Below are 22,062 nucleotides of genomic sequence, written 5' to 3' on the forward strand. Positions count from 1 at the left end.
CTGTGTTTTTAAGAAAAATTTAAAAAATAGGGCCGGCACGGTGGCTCACGCCTGTAATCCCAGTACTTTGGGAGGCCGAGGCGGGCAGATCATTAAGTCAGGAGTTCCAGACCAGCCTGACCAACATGCTGAAACCCCGTCTCTACTAAAAATACAAAAATTAGCTGGGCATGGTGGCATGTGCCTGTAATCCCAGCTACTCAGGAGGCTGAGGCAGGAGAATCGCTTGCACCCAGGAGGCAGAGGCTGCAGTGAGCCCAGATCGCGCCACTGTACTCCAGCCTGGACGACAGAGTGAGACTCCATCTCAAAAAAAGAAAAAGAAAAAATAAACCAATAAATAAATAAATAAAACTGCTTTGTAAAAGTCTACTGATTTTTTTTAAGGAAGTTTAAAAGCTATTTTTAAAATAATTATTCAGCAACTGGTATAGGCTTTGCAGGCAGACAGCCCAGGATTCAAGTCTCAGAACCCTGAGCCTGCCAAGCTTCCTCCTCTGGGGATTACAGCCACACCTTCCAGGGTTGGGTTAAGGGTCCCAGAACCCACAGCAGCATGAGAGTCAAAAGTTATGTTGCTACCTGATTCTCATGGGCAGAAAGAGGAGGGGCCTTCTATTATACCTCAGGAGGCGGTCAGGGTGGGGTGCACTGGGGAGAAGAACGAGGGCGAGTAGAACAGGAGGCACCCGCTCCAGTGACATCATCCAACAAAGGTTTCCTGCCTGTGAGAAGACACTGGAAAGTGCCTGGCCCCCGCCCAGCCTCAGCCGGGCCAGCAGGTCTGCTGGCCTTTATGCATTGTATGGCTTTACTGGGGCCTGGGAAGCCAGGAGGAGGGCTATGGAGTGACCCAGAATGGTAGAGACAAGAATGAACCTGGAGCAGGTGGTGGGGGAGTAGAAGGACCACCACCTCCCCGCCGCCCCCATGCCCCTTCCCACTGTGGAACCTTGGAGGAGACCCTAAGCAGCTTCTTCACCACTACCTAGTACTACCAGGGCCCCCACCCAGGACAGTGGTGAGAAGAGAAAGATCAAATGCACTTTGCTCCTCCAAGCAGCAAGGAGCACAAACACCACTGCCGTTGGCCCCAGCCTGGCCCCAGCCCAGCCCCAGCACCGAGCCTCAGGGCAACAGCCGGGGGAAGGGAGAAGCCAGGCTCCTAGGCATGACTTAACCTCTCTGATCCTCAGTTTCCTCATCTGCAGTATGGGAATATCAGCTGCACGTCACCAGCTGGGCCCTGTAAGAATCCGGGGAGATGGTGCCTGTATAGGGCTGAGCACCCTGCCTGGCACAGAGGTAAATGACAGCTCCCTGTGCCTCCATACAAGGTGACTGCCAGGCAAGCTAACAGGGGCGGGGTGGGAGGACGGTGAGGGCCATTCTTTTTTTTTTTTTTTTTTTTAAGAGACAGGATCTCACTCCACTACTCAGGCTGGAGTACAATGGTGTGATCATGGCTAACTGAAGCCTCGACCTCCTGGGTTCAAGCGATCCTCCCACCTCAGCCTCCTGAGTAGCTGGGACTACAGGTACGTGCCACCACACCCGGCTAACTGGGTCATTCTGGATAAACTGCTGTCCCTGCCAGAGTCACCCTCTGTCCTAGCTATAAGCGTGGTGGTCATCCTGCCTCAGCTGGGGACAAAGGAGGGCACTGGATCACTGCCATCAGGAATGGTATTTATGGCCTATCAGGGGCCAGGTTGGAGTTGGACAGATTGAATCATGTGGACAAGGTCTTGGCACCCAGAGAGCTGAGTTGGAAAACACAGTTGCACAAAAGGCAAAATCAGCTCAACAGCTATGGGACAGACTTAGAGGCCTGCAAGAGAGTTATTAGGAGTGTCTCATTGAATGGCAGGAGAAGGAAGGCACTGAGTGACACGGAGCCTGGCTCTCCCATTCTCGCTTGGCATGGTCCCCACAGTGCTGTCCTGAGACCCCGGAGACCCGAGCAGGCTGGGGCTGGCTCTGACTCCACAGAGCAGCCAGCGCTGACAGTGTGAAGGCAGCCAGAGGGAGGGGCAGCGCACTGACGACGGGGAGGGCACAGCAGCTACATCTGTACTGTGGGGGTGGCAGCGCACCCCTGACCCCAGGAACTGACTGCCAGGGGCGGGGGCAGGGAGAGTCCAGCTTGCTGGGGGATGGGTTTGGGAGACTTCCACCCAGGATGGAGGGCTCAAGCCGGACTGCCTGGGTTCGAATCCCAGCAACGCCAGCTGCTGGCTAACCTTGGGCAGGTGACTTAACCTCTGAGCCTTGGTTCCCAGGTGTTGACAGCCCCTACCACACAGGGCTATGGTGAGGATTTGAGATCAAGCCTGTTCAGCTTAACACAGCACCTGGCCCAGTGAAAACAGCACCAGCTACTTCCGTGCTATTGGGCTAGACCTGGGACAAGCCTTCCCACCCGGCTGCCCCCTCCCTCTGACCCGAGCACCACCTTTACAAGGGCTTGTTATATACGATTTTTGTCTGGACTGGGTCCCATCAGAGAGGTGCACAGCGTCGGAGGTACACAGCCTTGGCTCCACCCCCACCTCGCACAGGCACCTCCTTACCTGCCTCCGCTAATGGGGAGCTCCCCAATCCACAAAGCAGCCTCTGTTCCTCATGCAGACATATCTGATCATGAGTTCTCTAGCGTGAGCCCAAATCTCTTCCCTACAACTGCCCCTTAGTGGGAGTGATTTTTCTGCCAGGGACTTTCCAATGTCTGGAATCTGCCCATCCCACACACGCTAGGAATCCCCCAAGCAGGGCCCCATCACGGCTCCAGGAAGGATTCCCTGAACCCCAGCCCTCTCCCGCTGTGAGCAGCTTCTGCTGAATGGAGTAATGACTTCCACAGGGACACAGACGCCCGTCCCCTGGGTGGGTCTGTCCATCTCTCCAGCAACACCTCCCCGAAGGCAGAAAGCCTTGTATTCCCACAGACCTGAGGCTAATAACACAGTTCACATGCGTTGCCTCATCCCGTCCTCACGAACCCTGTAAAAGATCTACTATTTTTTCCTTTGTTTTTAAAAATCATGGTAAGGCCGGGTGCAGTGGCTCACGCCTGTAATCCCAACACTCTGGGAGGCCGAGGCAGGCGGATCATTTGAGGTCAGGAGTTCAAGACCAGCCTGGCCAACATGGTGAAACCCCATCTCTACTAAAAATACAAAAAATAGCTGGGCGTGGTGGCGGGCACCTGTAATCCCAGCTACTTGGGAGGCTGAGGCAAGAGAATCACTTGAACCCAGGAGGCTGAAGTTGCGGTGAACTGAGGTCATACCACTGGACTCCACCCTGGGTAACAAGAGCAAAACTCTGTCTCAAAAAAAAAAAAATCATGGTAAAAAAACACATAAGGTGAAATGTACCACATCTATAAAAAAGAATGAGATCATGTCTTTTATAGGAACATGGATGGAGCTGGAGGCCATTATTCTCAGCAAAGTAGCACAGAGCAGAAAACCAAATACTGCACTTTCTCACTTATAAGTGGGAGCTAAATGATGAGAACTCAGGGACACATAGAGGGGACAACAGACACTGGGGTCTATCTGAAGGTGGAGGGTGGGAGGAGGGAGAGGAACAGAAAAGATAACTATTGGGTACTGGGCTTAATTCCTGGGTGATGAAATACAACAAACCCCCATGAGTTTGCCTGTGTAACAAACCTGCACATGTACCCCTGAACCTAAAATAAAAGTTAAAAAAAAAATTAACCATCTTAACCATTTTTTTCTTTTCTTATTTTTTTTTTTTTTTTTGTGACAGAGTCTCACTATGTTCCCCAGACTGGAGTGCAATGGTGTGACCTTGGCTCACTGCAACCTCCACCTCCCGGGTTCAGGCGATTCTCCTGCCTGAGCCTCCTGAGTAGCTGGGATTACAGGTGCCCGCCACCACGCTCAGCTAGCATTTTTGCCACTGCTCTCAGCTAGCATTTTTTTTCCAGTGGCATTAAATACATTTATATTACTGTGTTACCATCACCACCATCCATTTCCAGAACTTTTCATCTTATAAAACCAAAACTTTATATCCATTCCTCCTTCCCTACCCCCAGCCCCTGGCAACCACCATAGAAACATTGTACTTTCTGTTTCTATGAACCTGGCTACTCTGGCTCCGTTACATAAGTAGAATCATACAGTATTTATCTTTTGTGCCTGGCTAATTTCACTTGATTTCCTCAAAGTTCATTCACGTTGTAGCATGTGTCAGAATTCCCTTCCTTTGTAAGGCTGAATCATACCACATTGTGTATATTTACGGCACATTTTGTTTTTCCATTCATCTGTTGATGAACACTTGAATTGCTTTTACCTTTTAGCTACTATGATTGATGCTGCTATGAACATGGGTGGGTAAATATCTCTTTGAGACTCTGCTTTTAGTTCTTTTTGGTATATATCCAGAAGTGGGATTGCTGGATTGTATGGTGATTCTATTTTTAATGTTTTTTTTTTTTTGAAATGAAGTTTCACTCTTGTTACCCAGGCTTGGAGTGAAATGGCGTGATCTCAGCTCAATGTAACCTCCACCTCCCAGGTTCAAGTGATTCTCCTGCCTCAGCCTCCCGAGTAACTGGGATTACAGACATGTGCCACCACGCCTGGCTAATTTTTGTATTTTTAGTATGTATGGGGTTTTGCCATGTTGGCCAGGCTGGTCTCGGGTCTTGAACTCCTGACCTTCAGGTGATCCACCCACCTCAGCCTCCCAAAGTGCTGGGATTACACGCATGAGCCACCGCACCTGGCCTCTATTTGTTAATTTTTTCAGGAACCACTAAACGAGTTTCCACAGCAGCTGCACCAGTTAAACTAGTTTCCACAGCAGCTGCACCAGTTAACATCCCCACCAACAGTGCTCAAGGTGCCAGTTCCTCCGCATCCCACCAACACATATTGCTTTCTGTTTGTTTCTGAGACAGGGTCTCACTCTGTCACCCAGGCTAGAGTGCAGTGGCGCGACCTCTGCTCACTGAGACCTCCATCTCCTGGGTTCAAGTGATTCTCATTCCTCAGCCTCCTGAGTAACTGGGACTACAGGCGTGTGCCACCACAGCCCGCTAATTTTTGTATTTTTAGTGGAGCCAGGATCTCACCCTGTTTGCCAGGCTGGTCTCAAACTCTTGGCCTCAAGTGATCTGCTCGCCTCGGCCTCCCAAAGTGCTGAGATTACAGGCATGAGCCACTGCGCCCGGCTATTTTCTTTCTTTCTTTCTTTCTTTTTTTTGATAGCAGCCATCCTGAAGGGTGTGGGGTAGTGTATTGTAGGCAGATTGTGTATTTTTCCCCATTTTAAGCTTAGGAAAGTAGGACTGGAGAGGCATGGTGACTCTGCCAAGGTCCTATAGGCGGCAGGTGGCAGAGCTGGGATTCAAACTCAGCACTGTCAGCGGGGCGCAGTGGCTCACACCTGTAATCCCAGCCCTTTGGGAGGCCGAGGCGGGCGGATCATGAGGTCAGAAGATCAAGACCATCCTGGCTAAAACGGTGAAACCCCGTCTCTACTAAAAAAAATATAAAAAATTAGCTGGGTGTGGTGGCGGGCGTCTGTAGTCCCAGCTACTCGGGAGGCTGAGACAGGAGAATGGCGTGAACCCGGGAGGCGGAGCTTGCAGTGAGCTCAGATTGCGCCACTGCACTCCAGCCTGGGCAACAGAGTGAGGCTCTGTCTCAAAGAAAAAAACAAAAACAAAACTCAGCGCTGTCTGCAGCTGTGTGGTGCTCTCAGCAGCCCCCATCCCCACAAATCCTCGCTGTGTCACTAGGGTGGCTCAGTGGCCACCCTAGGGCCTCCAGCATTGATCTCCACCCAGGGCCTGGCCAGGGAGGAGGCAGTGACTCCAAAGGAGACCACCCCTGAGAGTTGCAAGACTAACCCCAACCCCTGGATCCCCTTGACCTACTTGACCCTGACACTAGCTAGCATTCTGGGAGGGGCCTCCATCTCATGCAGGCAGGAGCAGGGCCCCAGGGCTAGCTCGGCAGCCCCCAAATGAGCCGGCAACATCTTGGATTATCTTGCAGGAGAGCAGGGGGCCCTCCAGCAAGGTGACCAAACCAGGTGGCCGCCACAGGTGAATCAGGGCACAGCCCATCTGGGGTCACATCTCATCACTGCCACCTCCCGCCTGCGTGACCGTGGGCAAGCTGGGAGACTTCCCTGAACCTCGATTTCTTCATCTGTAAAATGGGGGAGACTCAGTTGCACCTTGCAAGGAGCTGTGAGCGTTCAGTGAGCAGCAGATGTGCAATGCCAGGCTGGAGGACAGGTCCAGGACGGTGCCTGCCATTTCTCTCTACCCCACATCTACCCCACGCCACTCTGCCCCTCACCACGGGAGGGGTTGGCAGAGCCTTAGGACTAAGGCTCCTCTGAGTGGTAACACATTTGTTTTTGTTTGGTTTGGTTTGAGGCTGGGTCTTGCTCTGTCACCCAGGCTGGAGTGCAGTGGCGCAAACACAGCTCACTGCAGCCTCAACCTCCAGGGCTCAAGCAATCCTCCCACCTCAGCCTCCCAAGTAGCTGGAACTACAGGCACACATACCACCAGTTATCTTTTGTATAGACGAAGTCTTTCCATGTTGCCCAGGCTGATCTCCAACTCCTGGACTCAAGTGATCCGTCTTGGCTTCCCAAAGTGCTGGATTACAGATGTGAGCCACCAGGCCAGGCCTTGAAGGGATTTTTGTACACCCATGTTTGTAGAAGCGTTATTCACAATAGCTAAGAGATGGAAGCAACCCAAGTATCTGTTGACAGGTAAATAGATAAACAAAATATGGTGTATATACATACAATAAGGTTTCATTCAGTCTTAAAAACAAGGAGGCCAGGGCTGGGGGCGGTGGCTCATGCCTGTAATCCCAGCACTTTGGGAGGCCAAGGCAGGCGGATCACAAAGTCAGGAGATCGAGACCATCCTGGCTAACATGGTAAAACGCTGTCTCTACTAAAAATACAAAAATTAGCCGGGCATGGTGGTGGGCGCCTGTAGTCCCAGCTACTTGGGAGGCTGAGGCAGGAGAATGGCATGAACCTGGGAGGCGGAGCTTGCAGTGAGCCAAGATTGCGCCACTGCACTCCAGCCTGGGTGACAGAGTGAGACTCGGTCTCAAAAAAAAAAAAAAAAACAAGGAGGCTGGATGCAGTGGCTCACGCCTGTAATCCCAGCACTTTGGGAGGCTGAAGTGGGAGGACTGCTTAAGCCCAGGAGTTCAAGACGAGCCTGTGCAACATAGGGAGACCCTGTCTCTAAAAAAAAAAAATTTTTTTTTTTTTAAGACAGAGTCTCCCTCTGTCACCCAGGCTGGAGTACAGTGAGTGGCACAATCTCAGCTCACTGCAACATCTGCCTCCCGGATTCAAGCAATTTTCCTGCCTCAGCCTCCTGAGTAGCTGGGACTACAGGTGTGCACCACCAGGCCTGGCTAATTTTGTATTTTTAGTAGAGACAAGGTTTCATCATGTTGGCCAGGATGGTCTCAATCTCCTCATAATCCATCTGCCTCAGCCTCCCAAAGTGCTGGGATTACAGGCGTGAGCCACCGCGCCCAGCCTCAAAAAAACTATTTTTTAATTGGCCAGGTATGGTAGCACTTGCCTGTGGTCTCAGCAACCTGGGAGGCTGAGGCGGGAGGATCGCTTGAGCCTGCAGTGAACCATGTTTGTGCCACTGCGCTCAAGCCTGGATGACAGAGCAAGACTCCTTGAGGACATTATGCTAAGTGAAATGAGCCAGTCACAAAAAGACAAATATTGTTTGATTATGATTCCACTTACATGAGGCACTTACAGCAGTGAAACTCATAGAGACAGACATCTGAAAGGTGGTGCCCAGAGGTTGGGGGTAGGGAAATGGGGAGTTTGGGGAGTCATTTAATAGAGAGTTTCTGTTTGGCAAGATGAAAAAAGTTCTGGAGATCTGTGGTACAACGTGGATTCTCTTAACCTTAAAAATAATTAAGATGGCTGGGCACAGTGGCTCACACCTGTAATCCCAGCACTTTGAGACACCAAAGCGGGCAGATTGCCTGAGGTCAGGAGTTCAAGACCAGCCTGGCCAACATGGTGAAACCCTGTCTCTACTAAAAATACAAAAATTAGCCGGGCGTGGTGGCAGGAGCCTGTAATCCCAGCCACTCCAGAGGCTGAGGCAGGAGAATCGCTTGAACCAAGGAGGCAGAGGTTGCAGTGAGCCAGGATCATGCCACTGGACTCTAGCTTCGGTGACAGACCAAGGCTCTGTCTCAAAAAAAAAAAAAAAAGAGAGAGAGAGAGAAAGCAGGAAGACAAGGAAACAGCAAAGTGCTGGCTCTTGGGAAAGAGGCAAGGGAATAATTGAGAAGATGCCTGGGTGACAAAGCCAAAGGGCAGCTGGGACTTGGTGGTGAAGTCTTGACCAGAGTGTGGACTTTCTCATGCTGGGAAAGGCATGAGCACCCCAGAAAGCTCTGCAGCAGAGCGCTGACTTTTCCCAGTGGCTGCTGGGAAGTTCACATTGGAAGTCTTTGGCCTTTCCAATTCATCATTTTGACCTGAACCTTTCTAGCTATAGGCAAGTCTCGACCCATCCACATCCCCCAGTGTGGAAAGGATGCCAAGGGGAAAGCCTGGCTGTTTTCCAGGCGTGCTGGGATGCACAGACGGAGCTGTCCAGGTAGCCCCTGGGAAGCTCAGGAAGCAGGTTCCCAGGCCAGTTGCAGCCCAGTTCCCAGGGGACACTGCCCCTTACTTATGAGACGTGGCCCTCACACGCAAGCATGCATGACAGCTGGAGCCCAGAACCGCCCCAGGATTGTCCCACACCTGGAGGCCATAGTTCTCAGACTTCCATGGAGTCTCTCTCAAGGTCAAAGTGCCACACTGCCCAACTGGGACGAGATGTCTCTCCCTCCTACGGCTGGGTCAGGGAAGGCCACAGGACAGTATTGCCTTGGGGGCAGGGGAAGGGGAGTTGTGGCTTTCAGAAACATTGTACAGAACCCTGGAAGGAAAGAGCTGTAAGAAGCCTAATTGCCCTGGGCCAGGCACGGTGGTTCACGCTCGTTGACTTTTTTGCCTCTTTCCTTTAAAGAACTTAAAATCAATTAATTTTTTTTTTTTTTTTTTTTGAGACATAGTCTCACTCTGTTACCCAGGCTGGAGTGGTGTGATCTCGGCTCACTGCAACCTCCACCTCCTGGGTTCAAGTGTGTCTCCTGCCTCAGCCTCCCAAGTAGCTGGGATTACAGGCATGTACCACCACACCCGGCTAACTTTTGTATTTTTAGTAGAGACAGGGTTTCATCTTGTTGGCCAGGCTGGTCTCAAACTCCTGACCTCAAGTGATCCGCTCGCCTCAGCCTCCCAGAGTGCTGGGATTACAGGCGTGAGCCACTGCGCCTGGCCAAGTCAATTAATTTTTGATAAAGTAATACATGCAAGTGATAGTCCACACACACAGTACATTAAGGTCCAAAGACCTACGGCAATATATAGTGGAGCAGCGCCCCACGGCCCATGCCAACCATTTGAGAATGTAGGTTTGTCAATTGACTAAACTCTGAAGGGCACACACAGAGAAGTGACTTGCTTTATGGTTATGTGGATCTGCTTTTTCCTGCAAGGCTGATGAAGGCAAAGGTTAAAAATTGAAACCCAGAGCAGACAGTTCTGCTGAGGCATACTTCTCTGAGGCATACTTCAGAGCATCTTGGCTGGGACTGTCTTTGTCAAGTCTAGCTCAGGTCCCTCTTCCTGGGATCAGTGAAGCAGCAGCAGAATCGGGGTGGGGAAGCCAGGCCGTCAGAGGCAGAGGAAAGCCAGGCATAGGAGAGAAAGCCTGCTGCCTTCTTACCTGTTCACGTGCCAAGACTCGGTCTCCTAGGATTTGCTGGTGGCCTTAAGGGGCTCCAGGACCCCAAGCAGGTGCCTAAGGGCCACGGGCAGTGGGTGCCAGGTTGGAGAGGCTGAGGCTGCCCCCAACCCACAGTCCAGGCTTCCCGTCTGATGAGAAGGGCGGGGAAAGCAGGCCACTGCAGCTCTGCTCAGGAACCGAAGCCAGCAGGGGCGGGGCAGGGCCACGTGGCCCCCGCCTGCCTTGGACTGTGAAGTAGGAGGAAGTCTTCAACCCAGAGGACCAGCCAGGCGACTGCTCTGACTGAGGGCGCCAGCCAGTTGACTACAAGAAGTCCCCCAAACCCAGGCCCTGGCTCCCAGGCAGCTTGGACTGTTCTAAGGGACTACCCCAGCTCCTCTCCAGAACACTCGGCCTAGACAAAAGCTTCGTCTCATAAAACTAAAAGCCAGGTGATGGGGAGTTGGGTGTAGTGACATGAGCCTCAGGGAGCTGAGGCAGGAGACTCTCTTGAGGCCAAGAGTTCGAGGCTGCAGTGAGCTGCAATTGCACCTGTGAATAACCACTGTGCTCCAGCCTGGGCAATATAGCGAGATCCTGTCTCTAAAAAAACGAAACAAAACACAAAACTGAGTGATGTGGTGGTGACTGGAGTGTGTGTGTGTGTGTGTGTGTGTGTGTGTGTGTGTGTGTGTGTGTGAATGGGGGTCCATTAGGTGGAAGAAAAGGCCTTTCTCTGATACATCATCCCTGTTGAGCACCAATGAGTTACCCAGTCTACAGATGAAGAGACATGAGCTCCAAAAGGTGAATAATCTTTTTTTTAATTTTAATTTTTATTTTTTGAGACGGAGTTTCACAGCAGGGACTACAGGCACGCTCCACCATGCCCAGCTAATTTTGCATTTTTAGTAGAGATGGGGTTTCGCCATGTCGGCCAGGCTGGTCTTGAACTCCTGACCTCAGGTGATCCGCCCATGTCAGCCTCCCAAGTGCTGGGATTACAGGCATGACCCGGCATGCCTTGCCTTTTTTTTAGACAATGTCTCACTCTATTGCCCAGGCTAGAGTGCAGTGGCACGATCACAACCCACTGTGGTCTTGACCTCCTGGGCTCAATCGATCCTCCCACCTCAGCCTCCCAAGTAGCTGGGACCACTACACCCAGCTAATTTTTATTTTTATTTTTTTAAATTTTATTATTATTTTTTTTTGTAGATACAGATGTCTCCCTATGTTGCCCAGGCTGGTCTCAAACTGCTGGCCTCAAGGAATCCTCCTGCCTTAGCCTCCCAAAGTGCTGGGATTTCAGGCTTGAGCCACTGTGCCTGGCCTTGGGTAAGATTCCTCACCCCTTTTCTGGGGCTTGAGCCACTGTGCCTGGCCTTGGGTAAGATTCCTCACCCCTTTTCTGGGGCTTGAGCCCAGGAGTTAGAGACCAGCCTGTGCAACATAGAAAGATTCCCATCTCTGCAAATAAATAAATTATTAAAAATTAGCCAGGCATCATGGTGGCTCATGCCTGTAGTTATAACTACTCGGGAGGCTGAGGCAGGAGGATCACTTGAGCCCTGGAGGTCGAGGCTGCACTAAGCTATGACCAAGCCACTGCACTCCAGCCTGGATGACAGAGCAAGACCTTGTCTCTTTTCTTAGGAAAAAAAAAAAAAAAGAGAGAGATTGAGAGAGAGAGAGAGAGAATCTTACCTAAGATTCCCCAGCTGGTTACTGAGGTCTGACCCCAAAGCCAGGCTTTCCTGAGGGACACAGGACCTGTCCTGGTGTAACACGTGGCCTCAGACCCAGCACTTACGGGAGTTGAGGTCCTTTCCCTCAGCACCATCACCAAAGGTACAGCCATTCTCCCTTCACCTGGGTCAGAGTGGGCAACTGCAGGGGCATCTTCAGGATGTCTGTCAAGTTTTCATAGCAGGCTTCCTGATTTTACTAGACTGCATTTGGATTCATTAGGGATGGGCCAGTGGGGGAGGGAGGATAGGAGAAGGGCTGTGTTCAAAGCCTCAAACTATCCAAGAGGGGAGTCTGTAGTGTTTCACTGAATGTGAGCACAGAATCCTGGATTTAGGAACCCCTTATTAACACCCAGTCTTCCACAGCCAACCTAGTCTGGAGTGGTGACCTGGCTGGATGCGATGGCTCACGCCTGTAATCCCCGCACTTTGGGAGGTCGAGGTGGGTGGATCATCTGAGATCAGGAGTTCGAGACCAGCCTGGCCAACATGGTGAAACCCCGTCTCTACTAAAAATACAAAAATTAGCCGGGCGTGGTGGCAGGCGCCTGTAATCCCAGCTACTCGGGAGGCTGAGGCAGGAGAATCGCTTGAACCCGGCAGGCAGAGGTTGCAGTGAACCAAGATCACTGCACTCCACCCTGAGCGACAGAGTGAGACTCGGTCTCAAAAATAAAAAAAACAAAAAAAAAAAGAAGAAAAAGAAATGCCAACCTAGTGACAATAGTGCGCTTTATTCCGAGTGCCAATGCATGCCACAAGTAGTTGTTCATGAAATGTTTTCTCAATTGGATCGACAAAACTGGATTCCTGGTTTTGCCCTGAACTTGCAATAGGACAATAATGCCCACGCTGGAATGTTCCAGGCTAACTCCTCACCCGTCCCCAAGGCAGTGGCCACACAGGTCACACACACTCTCTGCAAGGCCCTGCTGGAAAACTCTGCCAAGGCGTTGATTCATCCGTTGGGCAGCTCGTGGGAGGGCAGAGTGGGTGGAGGTGATGGGGGCACAGCCACAGGATCTCACTGGGGCCTCACAGAAGCCTGAACACCCCACGGTGCCCTCTCTGGGGCCTCTTGGCTTGGAATGATGCCCCTTTCTTTCAAAGCATCACAAATCGGACAGCAGGTCCCCCAGATCTCCCAGGGCCAGAGCCCCAGGTCAGCGGACAAGCCTCAGAACCCCTGAGCACTCAGTCATGTGCCTTTGTGCTACCATGACCCCAGGAGACCGGTTTTTGTTTTTTGGTGTTTTTGAGACAGGTTTCGTCCTGTCATCCAGGCTGGAGTGTAGTGGCGCAATCACAGCTCACTGCAGCCTCAAACTCATAGGCTGAAGTGATCCTCCTGTCTCAGCCCCCTAATTACTGGGACTACAAGTGTGCACCACCATGCCTGGCTAATTTTTATATTTTTGGAGAGATGGGGTTTTGTCATGTTGCCCAGGCTGGTCTCAAACTCCTGGGCTCAAGGGATCCTCCTGCCTCAGCCTCTCAAAGTGCTGGGATTACAGGTGTGAGCCACCATGCCAGGCCCAGTAAATCAGTCTTATTCTACCAATTTACAGGCAGGAAACCAAGACTATGCTTAGAGGCTAGTGAGCCCAGGTCATCTGACTCTGTATACAGTGCTCTCTTCATGGACTTTGCTGCCTCTTGGCATTTGGCAGGTGGAATCTCGTTTCTGATTGCTTTATGAGGGCAGCATTGCCTTTCTCCAGTTACATCGACTCCCTAAAGCTGAGATTCCCCAGTGTGTCCTCATAACAGCTGGAGGCCCTAATAACCCACAGGAAATGGTAGTACTTCCCTTGACCATCACGTGTTACTAGCTTATACACATATACTCACGGCTCCAAATTAGTAACTTCTAAGCCTAAACGCTACCAAATGACCCAACTGAAAGCACCTCTCCTTTCATTATGAGACTGCAGTCACAGAAGGGAGCAAGTTCTGCTGAGTGGACCTGGGAATTTAAAACTTGACTAGGCTCTGGAAGGCAGAGTGAGAGGTGGGAAACTGAAGGGGGCTTGCCTCTGGGCACCGCCAGAGATGCTGCATACGGGGGTGGGGTGGGGTAGGGTGGGGCTAACAGGGCCCCTCAGCTATTCCAGATGGGCTGGCCCAGCTCCTTTTCCAAATCTGAAACTTCCAAACCTGGTTTTCTTTGATATTTTTTTTCTTCATTTTGAACAAGCAGCAATGTTCATTGTCCATCACAGCTACTGATCATAACACTGGACTGTGAAGCAGACACATGCCCGGACATCACCAGCAGACTCTTTTTTTTTTTTTTTTTTTTTTTAAAAAACAGGGCTTCACGCCCGGCTTTTTGAATTTTTTGTAGAGATGGGGTCTGTTTCCTAGGCTGGTCTTAAACTTCTGGGCTCAAGCAATCTGCCTGCCTCTGGCCGCTCAAAGTGCTGGGATTACCAGGCATGAGCCACCGTGTGAATAATTGGGAGCAGACACCAGGAATCTGTTCTGACAAATGAAGAGGGTTCTAATATCCCACTGGGATTATGAGCCACAACTACAGGTTTCCTACGATTTCCTGACCTAAAACCCCTGCTGCCCACTCCCCACCTCTTCATTTTTCAGACTTGGGACCTTCTGATTTTTCCTGAAGTCCCAAGGTTGTGGCTGAGGAAATCAGATGCAGGCTGCAGGCTCTTCTGAAACTGGTGGCAGGCCCTCTGGCAGACTCACCTCACCACCAACCTCACAGCGACAGAGACTGCCAGGTTATAAACTCTCCTCCAACCTCTGGGTGCAGAACAGAGCTGGGAGGTGGTGGTTCATGGTAGGTGCCCAGTAAACGTTTGTGGAAGAAATGAACATAGCAGCCTCTTCTAGTGGGTCAGCATGTCTCCTGATGGCTTAAACAGCTCCTGGCCAAGTGCAGTGGCTCACGCCTGTAATCCCAGCGCTTTGGGAGACCAAGGTGGGTGGATCACCTGAGGTCACGAGTTCGAAACCAGCCTGGCCAACATGGTGAAACGCCATCTCTACTAAAAATACAAAAATTAGCCAGGCATGGTGGTGCATGCCTGTAGTCCCAGCTACTTGGGAGGCTGAGGCAGGAGAATTGCTCGAACCCGGGAAGCGGAGGCTGTGGTGAGCCGAGATTGTGCCTCTGTACTCTAGCCTGGGCAACAGAGTAAGACTTCATCTCAAAAAAAAAAAAAAAGAAAAAAAAGAAAAAGAAAAAAAAAGAGAAACAACTCTTGGTTGTGCTGGTTTAGACTGGTGTGTAGCCTACACCTGCCCATTTCAGTTCACCTGAACTTCACAGGGCGTGTTGGGCTACCAGATCACTCAAATGTCAATCAACCATGGCCAAGCAGGTGTTTTAAGAGTCCCTACCTTGTCCTCGAGAGCCATCTGTTCCTTTCCTCCGTTGTGACGTTTTTTGGACCAGGTTTGATTTCAGCAGCAGAGATGTTTCTTCTGAGCTCTACATATAGCCCTTGAAAATTAATTTTAAGGGTGTAATAAAATATTCACATACAATATTCCATATGCAAATGAGCAAGTGGATGACTCAAACACATGTCATTTTTACTTTGAATAAAAACAGAATTTAGAGGCTGGGCATGGTGGCTCACGCCTGTAATCACAGCACTTTGGTAGGCTGAGCTGGGTGGACCACTTTAGGCCAGGAGTTCGAGACCACCCTGTCCAACATGGTAAAACCTTCTCTACTAAAAATACAAAAATTAGCTGGATGTGATGGCACATGCCTGTAGTTCCAGCTATTTGGGAAGCTAAGGAGGATTGCTTGAGCTCAGGAGATAGAGGTTGCAGTGGGCTGAGATCGCACCACAGCCCTCTAGCCTAGTCAAGAGAGAGAGATTCCATCTCTAATAAACAAACAAACAAAAAAACAAGAATTTATGACCAGGTGCAATGGCTCACACCTATAATCCCAGTGCTTTGGGAGGCCAAGGCAGGAAGATTGTTTGAGGTCAGGAGTTCGAGACCAGCCTGGGCAACACAGGGAGACCCTGTCTCTACAAAAGTTTAAAAATTAGCTGAGTATGGTGGCACACATCTGTAGTCTCCCCTACTCTGGAGGCTGAGGTGGATTGCTCGAGCCCAGGAGTTCAAGCCTCAGTGAGCTATAATCACTCCACTGCACTCCCAGCTAGGCAAGAGAGTGAGACTGTCTCTAATAAAAATTTTTTTTAAAAATTAAAAAATAAAACAGAACTTAGGAATTAAAAAAAATTTGAAAGCCAGACTGATCCCATCTGAATGCCTTTCTGGCTTTCCTCTAACAAGCTCAAGCAAGGCAGCAGCGTGGGAACAGCACACATTCTGGGGACCAGCACTCTCCCTGTGAGACGAGCCTTTTCCAGCGCCGGCAGCTGTCTCACTAGCAATACATTTACACTAACCAAGAAAAGCAACATTCCAACTAGAACCCCCCACCTCCAAAGGAATGCTATTCTTGGCAAGAGATCTTCCAAAGGAAACATCTGCAGAACCTCTGCCAGTAAGGTCAGGGGAAAGCTGAGGCAGCTAAAAACTTTTCAGTCCTAGGATCCAAGTCACAAGGGCTTAGCAATGGAACAGGATGGAAGCAAACCCAAGGGCAGATCCCTCTGTCTGAGTTCTGCAGCAGCCTCTGATGGGTTTTGCCAAAGCTGGAGAGAGGTCTCTATTTACCTGGTTGCTCAATCAAACCACAGGAGTCAATCAGGTCCCCTTAACAATTACACAGATGGGACTTGTCATTGAGTCACATCCAATCAAATTTTAAACTTTTGTAGGTCCTGCAGCAACAACTATGAAAATTCCTTTCCACATATTCAAGCCCAAATCCTTGTCCTAGCCCTTCCTCTTAACAGAGAACAAGCAAGCTGATGGGCAGACTTCCAGAGGAAGCTCGGTGGTGACAACTCCTGATTCCATAGATTAGGTTTTCCTTTCTTACATAACCCCCTACCTTCTGTACGGAGTGTATGTATTTTAGTCAAACTTGAGTTAGAAAAGAGGCGAGGAGCTGCTCAAGTATCTACGCTGAGTTCCTCAGATGACTGCATGTCAGTATCACACAATTTGATAGAATGGATTTAGGGCCACAGGAAAAAATGAGCCCTGAAATTAGGTTTTCAAAATCTAATTCAGAACTACTATCTACTATGCAAATTCATGAGCTAAGTGAGAAAAAAGCATGTTATTTAGGGATTCGATTCCTGGCAAAACCTGGGTCTCTCTTGACTGATCTAAAACCAAGTCATGATTCAAGAGATACTTAGTTCCAGGAGACAGTGTCACAGTGTCAGGAACCCTCTGTTCTGGGCTCTGAGAGGTTCAGATTGTATTCCACCATTCCTGATTCTAACCCAGTGCTCACCAGATCATTTGCTCAATTTAGATGGCTGAGCACATGCAGACGAAAGAATGTTTTACATTCATGAAGTATTGAGAACAGTGAGCTCACTTCTCCAGGTTCAAGGCGCAAGGACAGCCTGGAAGACGAGGGCTTCCCACACAACTAAACAGGAGGAATTCTCAGGGGTGGGCTGGAACATTTCTGAACTGGGCCTCTTCCACCTAACAGGCTCTCATTATACCCTAAAGGCCCTCTGGAACCCACCTGAGATGGGTGCTGCAGACAGGCCCCACATATACACAGTTCTCAGGGGCAGGGCAGTATCTAGGTTCTTCTGTACTGACCCTTCCTATGGTCCTATGGAGCCAAAGATCTCTTTAGGTGCTGTATCAGTAAAAGGGGCATCTGTTAAGACTCCCCAGCTGGAATTCATGCTAAAATCCCCATACTAACATCCTCAGAGTAGAAGAGGAGGAAGAATCAGCCACCCTTCCTCAATACCCAGTGGGAAGAGGGGTGGGTATACACATGGTTATTGAGGCCATGTTTCATCAGCACAGCAAAAAGAACCAGGAAAAAACAAAGAAACCACCACAGACCTGGGGGTGGGGAGCCACAGAGTGCCGCAAGTCCAAGTCGGCATCTGGAAGGAAGGAGTCTACTCAGTTCTTCCTGCTCTAACTTGGGTTCAAACCTCCCACCTACATCCTCATCTCCAGAACAAGACACATGGACGCCAGTCACCTTAAAAACTAGGTTTCTATTTCTGGTTAGATTCTAGAGCAGTGGAACTCAGGAGTGATACTATACCCTACCCAGTCCCACCACAGCCTGCCTCCTTCCTCCCACAGAGATAACATTGTACAAAACTGTATTTACAAGAAAACCAATTAAAAATTAAGGGTGTGTGCAAAAGTAGACAGGAGAGTCAAGACATATCAATGTAGGGATGGCTTTGGGGAATGGGGGACTCAGGTTCTACACTGGAACCTGGGGTCATGTATCATGTACCAGGTGGGGAGAAGTGTAGCAAATCTCAGTGCCAATTTGAGGGGAAGCCAGTCATTCCAGGAGAAGAGCTAAGGGTAAAGAGCTGTTGACTTTCATAATGCAGTCTTAATTATCCAGTCACCCTCCTGCCACATGGCAGAAGCCAGGTGGCAGTGATGGTGGTGGGGGAAACAAAACACACAGTCTCTGGCAAGCCCCACGGGGAAAGGAGGGCTCAGAAGGCGTAGCGGGTCCGGATATCCTCGAGTTTCTTGGACACCTCAGGTGGGGTTCGGTCCAGTTCTTCAGAGACGTTCTTTTGTTTGTTGGGTTCCATGGAATTGAACTGCTCACAGAGGTCTCCATCAATCACATTCTAAGATATGGAGAAAGCAGAAAGAAAAAAAATGGTGAGATGCCCAAAGAAAATGGCACATGCTGAAGCAGCACTTGTAGGGAAAGCTGTTTTTATTTTTTAGTTTTTGAGACAGGGTCTCACCCTATCATCCAGGTTGCAGTGCAGTGGGATAATCTTAGCTCACTGCACTCTCAAAATCTGGGGCTCAGCCTCCCGATTGGCTGGGACCACAAATGTGTGCCACTACGCCCAGACCGGGAAAACTTTTTATTCTCCACTCGATACTTGAACCCCACTTGTAGATCCAGGAACACTATCTTAAGTTGACTCTTGGTACTCAGAGTTCAGATTGGCAGAAGCAGGTGAAGCCTTTGCTCTGGTTGTGGTCTGCCCTGAGGGGAGCACCCTCCCTGGTACTATTCCCATCAATCCACTCCCTGTGCTGCTCCTTTCTCAGATCTCCCTTTTCAGCTCAGATTCCCCCAACCTACCTTCACAGGGAAGTAGTAGGAGCGAAAGCTGAGGTGGTCCCGCCCACAGAGAGGGGGATGTTCAGACCGCAGGTGCATTTCCACATGCTGGAAGAAGTCATGGTCCTGGCAGAAGAAACAAAAAATCTGTCACTGAGAAGTGATTTCAACTAGTCTAGAGTTTCCACAAGCACAACGAACAGACAAGCCATTCATTTTTACTACACAAACACACGGTAAATATCTAATCACTTTCTGATAATCACAGGTTTTTCTGCTACAACACGATAGTTAAAACCCAAAAGGAGACCACATGTTGTCTGCAGTGCAAGAGAGAATGCCACACATAAAGAATGGTTTGTGAGGTCAGATTCCTGATCCCAGCTTCCTTGGCTGGAATAAAACATGCCAAACTCTGGCAAACCTAGAGTTGATTCCATATGGCAGTGTGTGCCCCAGGAGGGATCATCCCATCAATTCTGGCAATCCTAGTCTGTGGAGTCCAGTTCTAAAGCTCTGGGCTCAGGCTAACCTTGTAAACTCGCATCAGACTGAAGCAAACCCTAGGACACTATAACAACAAACGGCCCGGCCGGGCGCGGTGGCTCACGCCTGTAATCCCAGCACTTTGGGAGGCTGAGGCAGGCAGATCACGAGGTCAAGAGATCGAGACCATCCTGGCTAACACGGTGAAACCCCATCTCTACTAAAAATACAAAAAATTAGCCGGGCGTGGTGGCGGGCGCCTGTATTCCCAGCTACTCGGGAGGCTGAGGCAGGAAAATGGCGTGAACCTGGGAGGTGGAGTTTGCAATGAGCTGAGATTGCGCCACTGCACTCCAGCCCGGGTAACAGTGAGACTCCGTCGCAAAAAAAAAAAACCAAATGGCCTTCCCTGGGTGCGGGGGAATCAAGATTCCTATCTCCCCAAGTACTTCTGTCACTTTATAATTCCCAGAAGATTATTAATTATATGTGGGGACAAATGAATTTGACCTCTTAGGTAGATTCAGCACCAAGAAACAACCTTAAAAGTCAAGGCCAGAGTAATGTGGGCGCTCTCACCTCATGGGACGTGAATGGCACAAGGATGCCAATTCCTCCAGACAAGGTGGTATAGACAAGTGATTCTGAGCCTCCGGGGATCAGCGTGGTCTTCTGTAAGGACAGCACCGTCTCCCCGACATGGTAGTTCATGATCACCTCTGCCTGTGAGTCACAAACAGACTAGTGACTGTGTGCACCCTCAGGAGCCTCCCTGGACTCCCAAGGGCAAGCAGTGCTCCCTAAGGCACATTTCATCATCTATTAACATCCAAAAATTATTATAGAGGCCAACGTGGGAGGATTGCTTGAGCCCAGGATTTCAAGACCAGCCTGGGCAACACAGTGAGGTCTCGTATACCCATACCCACAAAATCTGCCAGGTTTGGTGGCATGTACTATAGTCCCAGCTACTCAGGAGGCTGAGGGGGAAGGATCACTTGAGCCCAGGAGGTGGAAGCTGCAGTGATCTGTGATTGTACCACCACACTCCAGCCCGGGCGACTGAGTGAGACCTTGTCTCAAAAACAAACAATAAATCCAAAAATTATTAAAACCTATAAATACTTTAAAATTCTCACATTTACTTAAAGCTTAATGCCTCATAAAACATGCTAAAGTTACTGTTCATCATTTCTTACGATAAGAATCATTTTGTTAAATTTATCAAGCTTGCCATAAAAAAAGGAAAACACAAAGAAAATTATAGAAAACAGCAATCACTAGGCTTGTCTTCTAAAACAGATTTGCCCAAAAGTCCAGAGATGCTCTATTAAAGCAGCACATGCCTACAGGAGAAAGTAAAGCCCAGGACACACCTCAGAGCAGAGGACTGGGAATGGACTCTCTCTAAGGAACTCGCTACTCTCCAAGGAGATTTTTTGCAGATTGGTAAGAAAGGACTGTGGATGGACAGCACTCAGCACAGTCGTGTGCACTATGAATAATTCACCAAAGGCAATTTCTTCAGTGAGGGCAACAGGAAAAGTGCTAAGCAGTGTTCTCCCTGGGGCCCATTCTGCAGTCTTACCTTCTGGGAGGCCCCATTGAGCAAGCCACGGTCCCATAGGGCTTTGTTTCCTGTAGGGTCCTCATCTACTTCATCATTGGTGTTAGGTGGGAGCCTCACCTACAAGGAAGTGACAGAAGTCACACTGCTGGGGCCCGGACCTGCTCACCTGGGTCACCAAGCAACAGGTCTGGCCAGGTCTTTGCAAGTCAGCCACAGGGGCAGTGCCTAGACAGAGGCCTGAGCCCACGTGTCCTGCACCTGCTCTGGTGGGCAGGAGCTGTGTCTGAGGAGCAAGAAACTCAAAAGAATCGACCCATGAGCAAGAGTTTAACACAGCTAAGGGTAAAACCAAAACCACACAACATAGACTAGACATTCCAAAGTTCTTATAAAACGTAAAAAGAAATATTAGCCATTAGCTCAAACTAAACCTATCATTAAATCACGTTCAATAGGGAGGAGGGAGATAAACCACAGAGAAAAATCCAAAAGACTAGTAAGAAGGCTTAAAGAACAGATTGCTTGTAGAGTTAGCTTTAGTAGGATGGAATTTTATATCCATTTTTACTTCTCAGATTTGATTCGTCCTTGGCTTTACCCACAAGAAACTGAGCCAGCTTTCCTACACATCACTGTAACCCAAGTTAACAACATCAACTCACCACACATATGTTGCCAAACTTGTCTGCCCCAGCCACAGTGTCATAGTCCAGGAGGCTGGCTGTAGTGACCCATCGGGGGTAGGTATCATCGGCAAAGATGATAAGCTGGTTTTCATTACGCTTGTAGCGAACCCAGATGAAACTTTCTTGGACATCAGATACAATTACCCTATGTCCAATAGTCTGGATCCCAGAGATATAATTGGCAATATGCTGGGAAAAACAAAGACAATAGTGATGGTGGGTGTAATCTTGGGGTTCAGAACCCAAAGAAAGCCCAGCTTTCCGTATGACATACGTAGGGTCAGCAGAACAGCAAATACCAAAAACCAGCAGTTAGCAATGAATTCTAGGTGGGAAAAAAGAGCCAAATAGCTTTTAATATAGTGCAAATATATGCCTAACTCTCACATTTACTTTCCTTATAGAAGCTAGCAAGATAGAAAGCTGGTTCTTGTTTGGTAAGTCAAGAAATGAGATCCCTCTACTCCTGCTCCTCTCAAAACTCAAGGGCCGGTGCGGTGGCTCACGCCTGTAAACCCAGGACTTTGGGAGACTAAGGCGGGTAGATCATGAGA

At 49.6% G+C, this 22,062-nt stretch overlaps 2 protein-coding genes across 6 annotated transcripts in view; both read right to left on the reverse strand.

The window, feature by feature from the left end:
* IL34 (interleukin 34) overlaps positions 1 to 10,065 on the reverse strand; it is a 77,721-nt gene extending 67,656 nt beyond the window's left edge. Inside the window, exon 1 of one of the 4 annotated variants that reach the window (XM_055099285.2) lies at positions 9,857 to 10,065. The gene's annotated coding sequence lies outside the window, so the exon portion shown is untranslated. Of the gene's footprint in view, positions 1 to 2,573; positions 2,836 to 9,856 lie in introns of those variants that run through there. The other 3 variants (XM_057299987.2, XM_057299988.2, XM_055099286.2) reach the window with 3 other exon arrangements.
* Positions 10,066 to 17,688: 7,623 nt separating this feature from the next.
* Positions 17,689 to 22,062, reverse strand: part of SF3B3 (splicing factor 3b subunit 3) — a 48,659-nt gene continuing 44,285 nt past the window's right edge. For both annotated transcript variants that reach the window (XM_003829475.5, XM_055099279.1), the window contains exons 22-26: positions 21,485 to 21,697; positions 20,841 to 20,939; positions 19,832 to 19,975; positions 18,788 to 18,892; positions 17,689 to 18,314 (exon numbers count right to left, since the gene is read on the reverse strand). In XM_003829475.5, the coding sequence (XP_003829523.3) occupies positions 18,174 to 18,314; positions 18,788 to 18,892; positions 19,832 to 19,975; positions 20,841 to 20,939; positions 21,485 to 21,697 (702 nt within the window). In that variant the 3' untranslated portion in view covers positions 17,689 to 18,173. The remainder of the gene's footprint in view (positions 18,315 to 18,787; positions 18,893 to 19,831; positions 19,976 to 20,840; positions 20,940 to 21,484; positions 21,698 to 22,062) is intronic.

The sequence above is a fragment of the Pan paniscus genome, chromosome 18 (genome assembly GCF_029289425.2).
Source record: "Pan paniscus chromosome 18, NHGRI_mPanPan1-v2.0_pri, whole genome shotgun sequence".
Taxonomy (NCBI): domain Eukaryota; kingdom Metazoa; phylum Chordata; class Mammalia; order Primates; family Hominidae; genus Pan; species Pan paniscus.